Source organism: Macrotis lagotis, chromosome 1 (assembly GCF_037893015.1).
Source record: "Macrotis lagotis isolate mMagLag1 chromosome 1, bilby.v1.9.chrom.fasta, whole genome shotgun sequence".
Lineage (NCBI taxonomy): Eukaryota > Metazoa > Chordata > Mammalia > Peramelemorphia > Peramelidae > Macrotis > Macrotis lagotis.
Window position 1 is genome coordinate 838,565,965 of NC_133658.1, and position 14,464 is coordinate 838,580,428.

Here is a 14,464-nt window from a genome sequence, read left to right on the forward strand (position 1 = left end):
ACGCGCACACACATATACATGTATATATATATGCATATATAATAGCTTTCACCCACATCCTCTTCTTTTTAGTCATACAGATCTATGTCAGGCATTACTAACCTTTACTTTGTATTAATGCAATAGCCTTTCCTTCTTCAATGATTCTACAAAGCTGATCTCCCTATGTCCAGAATGAACTTCTTCCTCTATTCTGTCCAGGGAGCACTGAGTTAGCTCCAACCTAGAACTCTTCATTGGATCTTATCACTTAAGAAACTTCCAAGTGAATCACATACACACACACACACACACACACACACACACACACACACACACACGCACACACACGCACATCCTTCCAAGTGAGTCCTGGCCTTTGTCTCTATCCCACTGTCTTTTCAGGCAGCCTTGCATGCCCTAGATCCAGACCTGCTTGGCCTGTCTTCAGAACTTTTAGTAGTTCTCTGTAGACCATTCTGAGCCCTATTGTCTCTCGGTCATCTCTTCAACTTGACCATGCAGATATTGGCTCCAGAGCTATGTCCTATCTATTCTGCTCTCTGGAATTAATGATTAATAATTACTAAGCTTATAATCATCTGAACCCTTTCCCTTTTTTATCTATCTTTTGCCTCTCATTAACTAAGCCACTCTTGAATTCATTGCTGGCTACCCTTTCCAATTTTGGTTTCATTTTCATCATACCACAATCCAATTATGGGTCATGAAAGGAGGATTCAGAATGCTCTTAGTTAAATATTGTAGGGTGTAGGGTGTGCTCAAAGAAGACTAGGACTTTGATGTGAGGGCTTCTGAGCCCTTTTCCAGGCTGCTTTTCACCTTTGATGTCCATCTGAACCACCTAACTCTCACCTGTGGCTTCAAAAATGCATAGCAGTCACACCCTGGGAAACTGTTTTGGCAGACAGGCTAAATCAGGTTGAAGGTACCTGAGGGGTCTCAAACTCATAGGTGAGTTGTGGGGATATCTACCCTAATTATGTGAAGACTTTCATTGGTGAAATTGGTAGTTAAGAACACCTCATTTCAAAGGCTATGAACGTACCTGAAGCAGGTGCTTTTAGAAATTGGTTAGAATTGAAGATGCTAAGGACATTTACTGTATCTAGCATCATCATCAGTTACCTTAACTCTGACTTGCCACTGGACAATGAAGACGTTGGCAGAGAGAGTGAGGCCAACAAATATCCTAATACTCTCGTTTTTCTGTCCACTCAGTTTGTACGTCCTACTTCTCCCCTCCACCTCTGCTACACAGAGATGTATTCACATCTTTAATCTTTCACTCAAAAATGCATTCCACTTTCATTTTATGGCCTCTGAAATTCCTGTGTCTGATCATTATTGTTTATCATTCCATATTTTCCCAGGCTTTACAATCTTTAACTCAGTCATCCATTCTTCCTGCTTTTCTAGTGTAATGATACCTCCTTTCTCATATATACTCTATGATTCAACAGCAATGAACTTCCTATTTTTAACTGTACTTTATGTATTGTTTCCTGAATACCTTTTCACTGAATTTTTCCATGTTTGAAATCCTTGACTTCCTTACTTCCAATATTTACATGAAATCTTACCTAAAATTAGCCTTTTTCAACTGCAAAATATGGAATGCATCACCGACATTCCACATCCAGCAACAGTGGACAAACAATTGTCAATCAATGCTTTCTCTCTAAATGAATATACACTGTGTTTTTAGATACCTTTTTTTTTTTTTACTGCTTTTAAGATGTAAGCTTATTAAAGATAGGGACCATCTTTTTTATTTTCTTTTATCTACAGTGATCAAGTGTTGATAAATTGCCTCTTTGAATCTTCCACTTGACAATGCACTAAGATCTAAAGTAAAGTCTTATGAAGATATTATTCCTGATTATTCCAATGGTTAACATCATTTTGCTCTTAAAGTTACTTTACACATAATTTGCATCTCTTTAGATGTGTGTAGGTTATATTATCTCCTGTAGTATATAATACCTAAAGTTTGAAACTATTTCAGTTTCGTCTTTGTATCACCAATACCAAGCACCATTTCTTAGATCAGGTGAGAATTAGTAAAAGGATGTCAAACTGAATTTTTAACTGTAGTTTTAATTTTTAATTAATTAATTAAATTTTAACTGTAGTTTTTGCTGCTGTCAAGAAGTTTTGGGTTTTTTTTTTTACAAGGCAATGGGGTTAAGTGGCTTGTCCAAGGCCACACAGGTGATTATTAAGTGTCTGAGTTCAGATTTGAACCCAGGCACGCCTGACTCCAGGGCCGGTGCTTTATCCACTGTGCCACCTAGCCTCCTCCATGATATCTTTTGTTTTCCCCTTTTAGAGAAAGTAAAAGTAAATCTCCTTATTGCCCCATGCTTTATTGCCTCTAGGCCAGCTCTCCTCTCCACACTGGTCTCATTCATCTTCACATTGTATTACCTTTGGTTCCTCTTTCTACTTTATTTTGCAACAGAACAAAGGCCTGTGTTAGAATTCAAATGTGGGGGGATCCACTGTCACCAGGAAGAGAATTTTTGTTTTGGAAAAAAAGAATAAGAGAAAACAATTCTAAGGATTAAAAAAGATCCCTCCTCCCCCATGCAGAAATAAATTGGTGATTTCATGAATGCTTACAATTTCAATTATAACTAGTTCATTTTTACTCATTCTGTGTCTTCATTTCTATATTCTCTCATAAATTACTCACAGGAAGTTTACTGAACAGTCACTTTTTGGCACTGTGAATGTTCCACTAGGGCACTCAAGCTACCATTTCCTCTAATCACCATATGGCTGGTCTATCTTTCCTCCCATCATAAACCTCCTTAATGGCATATTTTAGTCCTATTCTTCAAAGTTTCTTATCAGTTATATTTCACAAAGGGCTCATAACCTACATATGCTTCTCCTCTGTCCTTTGTATGATAACCATCTTTAGTAATGCTGTTCCATCTCCAACTACTCTGCATTAATAGCTATACAATTTTAGAATTTAAGAGATGGATCTCTCTGTGCATGGCAATCTTTGAGTAAGAAAAGCCTTGAAGTTTACTGAAGGCAATCCAGGTCATACAACACCTCCTTTTCAATTACAAACCCAGTTGAAATTCCATTTGTACTGTTTGTCACAGATAAGTCAAAAAATGGCTGAGGTTTTCCATTCAAGTGCCAATCCAAATCTTGTTTACTTATATATTTCATCCATTTGGTTTGTCCTATGTGGAGGGTAAGGTCAAAGCCCTTCTGTTTTTTGAAGGTGGGAGGAATACGGATGTGGAACAATATATTAGATATGAGACTTTATTTAAGTACAGATTGTCTCAGGTAACTTTTTTTCTCTAACAAATATTTGTTATATAAGATAACTTTCTGGGAAGGAGATGAAGAAGAGAATATGCTAGAAAATGAAGGTGATATTAAAAGAAACAAAAAAATTTAAACAGAAAAAATATGTACTATTCCAAAAATCACTTCTCAGTCCCTTTTTTCTGATTTCCTTTTTTGGCATTTATTTTCTCAAATACAAGAGAAGGAAAGAGTAACAATGAAGTCAAAATTGATTAAGTATTTTTAAGAACACAATTTGAGAAAAAAAAATTAGGGATTAATGTCACTTTCTATTTTGACTCAAGATATTTTCAATTAGAGCAATTATTTCTAATTAGCTCTTCTTCCTAAGCCGCTCTCAAAACTATTTAGCTTCCACTTATTAGAATGTATTGCTATAATTCGGTAAACAATTACTAAATACCTAATATATACCAGGTAGAGCACTACATACTGAGGAAACAAAGACACAAGGGGAATCATTGAGACCTTAAAGGAATTTGCATCCTATCAAGGGAGATAATGTATAAACAGGTAGGTAGAGGCAAAAGAGATACAAGTGAATTTTTCTGAAGAGGGTAATAACACCTGAGATAATCAAGAAAGACTTTATGGTGAGGGTGGTTCTGAAAATGAATAGGAAAAGAAATTGGGATCTCTATCAAAGAAGGGTAAACAGGGAGACTATTTATCCAAGTTGAGTTTGACATGTTTACATGTTATCCAGAAACTAAGACTGATAATGTAGATTTGGAAGTCATGTCCATAGGTGGTATAATTGGCTGTTAGAGACTAAAGAAGTATTCCCTTATCAAACTAATTTTTCCCTGTCATGTTACTCCTCAGGGCATAGTACAAAGGAGAAGGTTATAAGACTATGGACCCTGAGCCTGAATTAGGCAACCAATTTCTACCCTCCATTCTCTGGTTGGTGTTACTCTTCCCAATATACTCCTGTCCCTGATGGCAAGTAGAACAGGTACAAAGGTAACCTATGGGAACTTACCTCAGTTTCTCTAATTTGCAGTTTGGATTTTCCAAGGCCTTAAACAATTCTAGTCTCATCCCTTTATATGAATTTTCAAACAAATTCAGCCTCTCATTGTAACTGAAAGGAGAGAAGAGATTCGGGTATTACATAGTGGCAGTATCACAACACACCAAACTGTAGGAAAATATATAATCAGAGAGAAAGTTGTTAGTTCAATTTGATGTGATTAATTTCTAAGAACACATCCACTTTATGATCACTTTGCTTTGTCAACTCCTTTCAGTGGATTGAATGGACTTTAATAATGATCACTCTCTTCCAGATAACAGCATTTTTTATTTTAAATTATATTAGAAGTCAAGAATCATCAAAACCATTTAATACTAGTTAAAAAAAGAAAAGTATTCCAAAACAACAGATTAATTTAGAAAAATGAAAAATGATTAACCTCAACAATTAATATTTTATAGTCACAAAAAAGAAATTGCTTAAAGAAGAGATACTTATATTTTAAAAAATGCTGAAAACTGGAAAACATTTTGGCAGAAATTAAGTTTGGACCAAAATTTACAATATATGCTATGATTAGTTAATATATATATATATATATATATATATATATGTACACACACATACATATATATATGAGGCCCAAATATTCAAGGTAATATTAAAAAAAGAAAGAAAAGAATCAGATCAGGGATCTTAGACAATTATGAATAGGAAAGAAAGATAGTGGCATTAACAAAAGTGAAAATAACTCAAATTCATTACATGAAATTAAAAAGTTTTTGCATGGACAAAACTAAAAATATGATAAGGGTTGACACTGAGTAAATGTTTAGTTTAGTTTTTGGCAGAAAATCTATTAAATAGGATTAAAATCTGATATGTATATGTATATATATATATGTATACATATATGGGGAAGAACAGAATTATATGATTTAAGTCATTGCTCAGAATTAGTAAAAGGAGATGAAGAAAGTCTTCAAAAGAAAAACCACAAGCTCTAATAATTATACAAACACTCCTATCAAGTTACCACTAATAAGAGAAATGCAGAGTAAACAATTCTGAAGCAAATTATCAAAAATGACAAAAGACAGGAAAAGTCAATGTTGGAGAGGTGGGGAACTGGTCTGCTACAGAAGTCATTTTGTCATGATGCAAACCAATGTTTCTAATCTGATTCTTTTTTCCTTCTTCCTTCCTTCCTTCCTTCCTTCCTTCCTTCCTTCCTTCCTTCCTTCCTTCCTTCCTTCCTTCCTTCCTTCCTTCCCTCCTTCCCTCTCTCCTCCCTCCCTCTTTCTCTCCTTCCTCCCTCCCTCCCACCCTCTCTATTTTGACCTTGAATATTTATGCCCTTGGCCCAGATATCCACTGCTGGTTATATATTACAAGAAAAAATTTAGAATATTTTATTGAGATCACCATAAAGAAACAAAAATGGAAGCAGTGATCACAATGAGCCAGCACCACTTCAGCAAGCAAAGTTTCACCTAGACTTTAGCAAGCTGTTTGATACAAGCCTCATGATACAAGCTATGGAGATAAGTGGATTAAGCAACAGCAAAATTTAGATATAAAAAAGGGTGAAGTAGAAGACTCAAAGTATAATCATTAATGCTTCTATGACAATATGGAAGGTCTCCAGGGTATTGCTCTAGAGAGTTGTTTATGATCCTGTGTTGTTTATCATTTGATCCATGGCTTGGACAGAGACATAGGTGTCACCTTTATGAAATGTTTAGATAATATAATACTTGAATAGAAAAAAAGCAGAGAATGTTAGAATCCAAAAGTACCTTGTCAGACTAGAATATTGCTCTGAATATACTAAGATAAGATTTAATAGAAATTAAGATAAATTCAAATATGACTTAAAAAGACTTTACAAATAAAATTTTAAAATGACAACATTTTATAGAATGCTTTAAGGTCTGTGAAATGTTCTGTGTATGTTATCTGATTTGATCATGCGATATAACTATAAAGATATGCTTAGAAAACAGTTTATTTGAAAGAGATCTGGGTCTTTTAGGAGATTTGAAGTTCAGGATGCATGGATAGTATGATATGGCAACCAAAAGAGCTCAACTGCTTTGGGGTTTTATGAAGACACAATTTTCAAGAGCAGTAGATAAAGCCCAATCAGGTAAAATATGAAACAACATGCTGGATTTTAGATATTACAGTGTGATTGGGACACTGAAATTCTGAACAGGGTCTATAAAAGCAGCAAGGAGAGTGGGGAAAGGAATATCACAATCAACTGTAACAAATAATTTCCAGTTTAACTCTGTGATAAAACACAATTACTTTGACCTGGCAATATCACATCCAAAATCCAGTCTCTGCTTTTCTTTTCAGCATCATTTCCTGGAACTTCCTTTTATAAATTATTCTTGTCAAATGGATCTGTGATCTTGAGGTAAGGAAATCAGTGTGTAGGGTATTGCAATAAGTGAAGGTTTAAGATGATGAGGCTCTGAACTTGGAGAGTAGTTGTATGTACAAAGTAAAGAAACAGACAAAATTTTTTTTGAAAGAGGAAATTACAAAATTTGCAATAAATTAAATGTATGGGATAATAAAGTGAGAAATCAAGAAATCAAGCTATATAATAGGGAAGTCAAGAGGAGATGTGGGTTGTATTGAAAACATAACGTGTTCTATTTAAACAAGATGAGTTTGACATGCTTATAGGATATTCAGACACTAGGATTTGGGAGTTCTTCATATAGATGGGATAAAATTGTTAGAGAAAGACTGTATTCCCTTAGCAAACCAATTTTTCCTGTCATATTACTCTTCAAAGCATAGTGAGAGGGAGAAGGGTATAAGATGATGAACTCTAAACTTAGATTAGGCAGCCTATTTTCATTCCCTGTGGATTTATTCTCTCTCTTCCTAATGTACTCCTGTCCCTGATGCCAAGTAGAACATCTATAAAGGTATCTTGTGGGAACTCACCTCTGTTCCTCTATCTTGCAGTTTTGGTCTTCCAAGTCTTTATCCAGAAATTCTATTCCTGTCTCCTCAAAGGAATTTCTACTCAGATCCAGGTTTTTCAGGCTTTGATTGTTAAGAAGAGCAAAGAAGAGATTCTGGAAATATGTAGGGATAAGAAAGCAATTTGACAAACTGTAGGGGGAAACATAATAATAAGAAAAATGATCAATTAAATTTTCTGAGATTAATTCACTTCCATTCTTTCTCTGCACAATGCTAAATATACATGCCATCTCCTTTTCAGTGGCATGAATGTAGTCTGTTTAAAAATAGACTATACCAGAGAACAACCTTTTTAGACCTCAAATTATCCTAGATGGCAAAAATCATCAAAACCATTTAGTACTAGTTAAAAAAAATACAAAAGTATAACAACAGATTAAATTAAATAAGAATCAGAAATAACTAAAGTCAATAGGGTTCAATAGACATAAGAACGTAAATTACTCACAAAAGACCTCCTTTTATTAAAAACAACTGTCAAAACTGGAAAGCATTTTAGCTGAAATTAAGTTTAGACCATAATTTACAATATATGTCGGGGCGGCTAGGTGGTGTAGTGGAGTCAGGAGTACCTGGGTTCAAATCCAGCCTCAGACACTTAATAATTACCTAGCTGTGTGGCCATGGACAAGCCACTTAACCCCATTTGCCCTGCAAAAATCTACAATATATGACATAATAAGTTCAAAATATATATGGGTCCTGAATATTCAAGGTAATGTTAAAAACAAAGGAAGAGAATTAGATAAGGAACCTTAGAATAGAGGAGAATTTTTAAATAGTGCCAATAAAAAAAAAAACACCTGCTTAATATTCAGTCAATGTCTTGGACAGAGACATAGATTTCTTTAATAATATGAAGATGATATGGATGGAAAAAGCAGACATTGTTAGGATCCAAAAATATCTTCTCAGGCTGGAATATCACTCTGAACTTGTGGTGTAGTAATATAAATTCAATCGTGGGTTAAATAACTGACTTTACAAATAAAACAAAAGGTTTTGTTGAAGAAAATAGCAATGCTCAGTCAGGAGAAGAGACAGCTTGGTGCCATATGATAGTGATCTTCAAGCATTTCAAGGGCTGTCACACAGAAAAAGGATTATATTTATTCCTTGTTGTTAAGTAATTTTTCAATTGTGCCTGACTCTTCAGGGTCCTGCATTTGGGGTTTTCTTGTCAGAGATACAGGAATCGTTTGCCATTTCCTACTTCAGTTCATTGTATGGGTGTGGAACTGTGGCAAACGGGAACAAATGACATGCTCAGGGTCACACAGCTTGGATACTTGTTTTGCCCTAGGCATAACTAGGTTCAGATAAAAAAATCCAATTTGAATATTTGGATAAGGACCCATAGAAGGTTCTTGAACTGAGAAGTACCATAATCATACTTGTACTTAAGAGAATTTATTTTGCCTGCTTAGTAGGGGGTAATGGTACTTTTAAGGTTTCATCAAATCAACATGAAACTTAAGTGATGCTGAAGAGGTCCCTGTAGTTAAGAATATTGTATACCCAGGTGGTCCACTTAGAGAAATTGTTCGACATGAGTCCCGGAGTCCCCCAGAGAAGAATGCCAAGGGATTTTCAAGAGAGGATGACGATGCTAAAAGGAAAATAATTGAAGGAATCAAAAGAATTATCAAGATCTCTATAGATGAAGTCAACATGGGAAGTAATGAAAGATATCTGGAGATACATGAATGGGTTACAATCTATCCCAAAACCCAAATAAAATATCACTTTCTGAAAATGATTTTTCCTGTTTATTCCCTGTTCAATCATAGTGTCTTCCTTGTGATTTCTGAACATTTATACTTTCCCAGCCTTTATCCACTTGACTTTTTCAAAGTGGATTATTAGGTCAAACATTTTAGAGTGAATATGTATCTCACTGACCCTCTGTAGGCTTCTAGGGATTGATGCTGATTAATAGGATGCCACCTCAAAAAGAAATATTCAAAGGATTTGTCTCTATGGGAAACCCCTCTTCTTTTTGGATTTAATTTGAACATTCTCCATGACAACAGAAGACAATTCTAATAGGGAAAACTTCCATTCTATACCTCATTCTCCCTCTTGTTGAATTTACCTCTATAACATCTTTCACCTACATTCTTGTAACTTTACTCCTACAGTTCTGTTTCAGGCATTCACAACATTTACATGGATTACTGCAGTAGCCTACTAATTGGATTCTCTACTTCTGGTTTTTTACCTCTTAAACCGATGTCAACCCTACCAAAAAAATTTTAATGACTAAACACTATTTCCTTGGCCTGTTAAAAATCATTTCCAAGGGACAACTAGGTGGCGCAGTGGATAGAGCACTGGCTCTGGAGTCAGGAGTACCTGAGTTCAAATCTGACCTCAGACACTCAATAATTACCTAGCCGTGTAGCCTTGGGCAAGCCACTTAGCCCCATTGCCTTGCAAAAAAAAAATCAGTTCCAGAATTTGGCTTTTTTTCCTCTTTCTGGTATCATTTCTTATTGCTGTATATTATAAATTAGTCCTATCAAATGGACTTGTTGACATTTTTGTTTTTTGTTTTGTTTTATTCTTTTGATTTTGCAAAACAAAGGGTTTAAAGGACTTGCCTAAGGTCACACAGCTAAATATTATGTGTCTGAGACCAGATTTGAACTCCAGTCCTCTTAACTCCTGGGTCAGTGGTCTATTCACTGTACCACCTAAGCTACCCCAACTATATTCTTGAAAAGACATTCATTTTCCTGTTTCCATGCTTCTACAGAACTGATCTCCCCATGGCAGGAATGAGCTTCCTCCTATGCCCATGGAGTACTGTGTTAGCCCCTATCCACTACTCTTGACATGGGTATTGTCACTTCTGAGACTCCCCAGTAAGTTACCCAACTCCTACCTTTGACTTCACTCCAAGATCTTTTCAGGAAAATCTTGCATCAGTCCTGGATTCAGGACTCCTGCTTGTGACCTCTTTGTTCAAGAAACTCTTCAGATCTGTATCAATTCAGATCCAGGCTAACTGCCTCCTGCCTTATCTTCATCCTAGTTTCTTCCTAGTCTTATATGAGCCTCAGATCCAGACCTTGATCTGTCTTCACTTCAGGACCTTCTGCATTGTTTAAGCAACCATTTTTACTCTTTTTTAGATTTTTTTTACTCTCTTTTTACTCTTTTTTTTTATTATTTTTACTCTTTTTTTTTAGATTTTTTTCAAGGCAATGGGGTTAAGTGGCTTGCCCAAGGCCACATGGCTAGGTAATTATTAAGTATCTGAGGTCGGATTTGAATCCAGGTACTCCTGACTCCAAGGCTGGTGCTCTATTCACTGCCCCAACCATTTTTATTCTTACCTATACTCTTGCACTTATTCTCAATCTTCTACAAGACTCAATTTCCTGAGTAGTGGGCACCTGGGCCTCACAGAACACGACGTGATGTCCTGAAGCTGGCCCTCAAGGAAGAGTTTTGCACGCTTTAATAAGCACCTGTCTCCCTTAGGACATCTCGCTATAGCCCTGATAGTCTGCCTGCACTCAGGTCTCAATGGTTTGCTTATACTCAATCCATTATACTCTTCTTAAACTAATGATTCTGAAGCCCCAATTATTTTTGTACAAGTCCTATCCCTTACTGTCCACTCTCTCATACTGATCTCTTTAACTTTACCTTGAGAATGTCCTGATCTATGCCTCATCTATTGTGATCTCTGGAATTAATGATCTGAAATTTCCAAGCCTGCTTTCATCTTATACCTTTTTCTTTTTTTTTTTTTATTTCCTCAATATTTTGGCTCTCTGGGTCTCTACTACTCTTTATTTTCACTTCTACTCTACCAATTCATGGATCATGAAAGGGGGGATTCAGGATATTCTCAAATTCTCTATCATCATTCTTTGAGGCAAAAAACCCTGAGGGTCCTCACCTGTATTGTTTTTCTGTTTTCTGACTAGGTAAAAGAGACCACTTTGACTGATTCTTTCTTTGCCTTAATCATTGAATGGGTATTGCCTCAGTACAAATGAATCCTGGGATAATTCTTAGCTTAAAAAGTTCGAAGTCTTCTGTGCCATCTTACTTCTTCCTAACCTATATCTTGCCCTTGACCAAGAAGGGTCTGGAAGAGAGAGTGAGTCTGGTGACTTTGCACAGCCTTCTCTCATTTCAGTCCAAATCTTTTGCATTTCATGGCATCATAGCCCTGTCAGGGTCCTTGTTGAGAATGAAGGGCAAATAACCTATGGACCCCACTGAAACACAGCTCCCTCCTTCCCTTCCCCCCTCCCTTCCTTCTTCCTTTTCTTCTTTGCTTATCTTTCTTCATTTTCTTCTTTCTGGCTACATATATTAATCACACCCTTCACCTGCAGGTAATCTGCTCAAAGGAATATAAATTTTGATCACTGAAACCAGGCAAGATAGATTGGGTTTACAGGTCCCAAATCATTCTGGCTTTCATTGAGAGACCAACAGGTTTCAGACAAGTCCCACGATATTGTTTGGACTATGCTTGACTCAGAGTAAGTGTAAATAATATTTTTATTTTTGGTCCAGAAACATTGAGGGCCTTCCCCATACATATAGATTGTTTTTTTTTTTTTGGGGGGGGGTCTAAGTAAAAGAGACCATTCTTTGCTTCCTTTCTTTTCTATCTAGCAGAAATAGAATGGACCATGCAACAGTCAAATTGAGAACTGGTTAAAACCTTACCTTAAAAAGGTCATTGCATCTGGGGTCATCTCCATTTCTCCTCTATCTGGCCACCAGAACCAGAGGACTCCAGAGGAGAAAGTAAAGCTGTTGAATTAGCACATTCCTTTCTCATTTAAATCCAATCCACTTGCAAGTCATGGAATCACTTTCCTGATGGGAGTCCTCTTCCAGAAGGAAAGTCAAATAACTAACTTTGTGTAGTAGTCACTGCCCCTCTGGGCATACAATTAGCCAGTTCAACTCCCTCTTTCCTGCCTTCTTTTTTTGTTCCTTCTTTCTTTTAACTCATGAATCCTCAACCTGGATAACAATGCTCAGTCTCCATTCCCTGCTTGGCCCTGCTCTCTATTCATTATGCATTCCTGTCTCTGATTGATCCCAAGCAGGACATCTGCAAAGGTAACATATGGGAACTCACCTCAGTTCTTCTATCTTGCAGTTTTGGCTTCCCAAGGCTTGACACAGAAGTTCTATTCCTCTCTCCTCAAAGGAATTTCTACTCAGATCCAGATTTTTCAGGCTTTCATTGCTACTGATAGCAGAGAATAAATTTTGGAAATTTCTAGGGGTAAGATCACAAGTCTCCAAACTGTAGGAGTAAATATAAGAAGAATAGTGATTAATTCACTTTGTGTCTCTCTGGAAAATGTTAAGAGATTCTGGGAATATGTAATGCTAAGATAACAAGACTGAAACCTGTAGGAGAAAACATAATCAGAGAGAAAGGGGTTAATTCACTTTTCTGAAATTAATTTTTTTCCTGTCTTTTTCTGGGGAATGCTAATAAGACATTCATTTTATGACCACTGTCCTTTCTCATCTTTTCAGTGGAATGAATGTAGTTTCTTTAATAATGGTCAGTCTCTTCCACAGAAAAGCATTTTGGACCTCAAATTATATTTTTAGGCAAGCATTATCAAAACTAGTGCTAATTAAAATAATTGGAAATTATAGCAATAGATTGACTTAAGGAGGAATAAGAAACAATTAAATTCAATAAATAGTCTTAATTGATATGAAAACATAAATTTCTCTCTCTCTCTTTTTTTAAGGTTTTTGCAAGGCAGGTGGGGTTAAGTGGCTTGCCCAAGGCCACACAGCTAGGTAAATATTATTAAGTGTCTGAGGCCGGATTTGAACTCAGGTACTCCTGACTTCAGGACTCGTGCTCTATCCACTGTGCCACCTAGCCTCCCCCAAAACATAAATTTCTCACAGAGAAACTTGAAATATCAACAAAAATTGCTGGTAGAACTGGAAAGCATTTTGGCAGAAATTAGGCTTATAAAACATTTCAACCCATATCATAATTAGCTCAAAATTTGTTCTTAATATTCAAATTCATAAGGGGGAAAAAAGAAGAGAATGAGTTTTAAAACTTTAGTTAACTATGAATGGAGAAAATACTTATATACTTTTCATCACATGAAATTGAAAAGATTTATATGAACAGTAGTAATGGCACTGATGAGACCCCATCAACTCTGAGTTCATTGAAGCACCACATTTAAGCTCTGGGGAAAAAATGTTTTGAATAACTACTTTGCAAGTCTTGTGCATCATAACAAACATGTATTCATCAATCTGAAGTCACTCAAGAGTTCAAATTCCAAACACCCCCTAACTTGATCCTTGTTCCTGTAAAAACACTTTTGTTTACTTCTCCTTTTTTTAAGGAACCTACCCACTTACCCCCATGCTAGAATCCCTACCTAGCCTGCTTTAACCCAGCATTCCTGTATTAAAGTTACCTTGTCTGAGTCCATGAAATTGTTTCACAAGATGCCTATGTGCTGGACCCCCCTCAGTAATGATAAGAAAGGAAGACTTTGGAATTATTATTATTTTGCTTTGTGTTGTTCTTTTTTGATAGCAAATTTCTGATCTTGGACTAATATCCAAGATATATAATTGGTAAACTGGCAGAATTATAGAATTTGTCATTATTCAAAGGTTGATGTAGTCAAAAGATGAAAAAAACAACCTTCAAATGAGAAATTACAAATCTCTAATAACCATTTGAAAGACTTATAAATTACTACTAAGAAGAGAATTGCAGAGTAAAACACAGGCCAATTAGCAAAAAAAAAAGAGACAAAGTTAGGAAAAGTCATTGTTTGAGAATTATTGTCAGATAGCCTCATTAATTTTCTGTTTGAGAGAATTGGTATGACTTTTTGGGAAAGCTGTTTTGGAATGATGCTAACAAATGTTTAAAATATCTATACCCTTTGACTGAGAGATCCACTGTTACAAGAACATCAAAGACAGAATGAAGAGAAGGAAGTTCAGTAATCAAGACAATTTTAAAGTAACCTTTTGAATTTATTGCAGATTATTAAGAACAAAAAGTAAAATGTTCATTTTATTTTATTTTTTTTCAGAAAAAAAGGAATTTATTTTTATTCAAGTAACTGCAAATAGGAACTCAGAGTG

The 14,464-nt window shown here is 35.7% G+C and overlaps 1 protein-coding gene across 1 annotated transcript in view; it reads right to left on the reverse strand.

The window, feature by feature from the left end:
- The window catches only part of LOC141507547 (NACHT, LRR and PYD domains-containing protein 12-like), a 122,086-nt gene that overhangs the window by 60,493 nt on the left and 47,129 nt on the right, over positions 1-14,464 (reverse strand). Inside the window, exons 9-11 of the mRNA XM_074215302.1 lie at positions 8,846-8,936; positions 7,286-7,456; positions 4,325-4,426 (exon numbers count right to left, since the gene is read on the reverse strand). Coding sequence (XP_074071403.1) covers positions 4,325-4,426; positions 7,286-7,456; positions 8,846-8,936 — 364 coding nt within the window. The remainder of the gene's footprint in view (positions 1-4,324; positions 4,427-7,285; positions 7,457-8,845; positions 8,937-14,464) is intronic.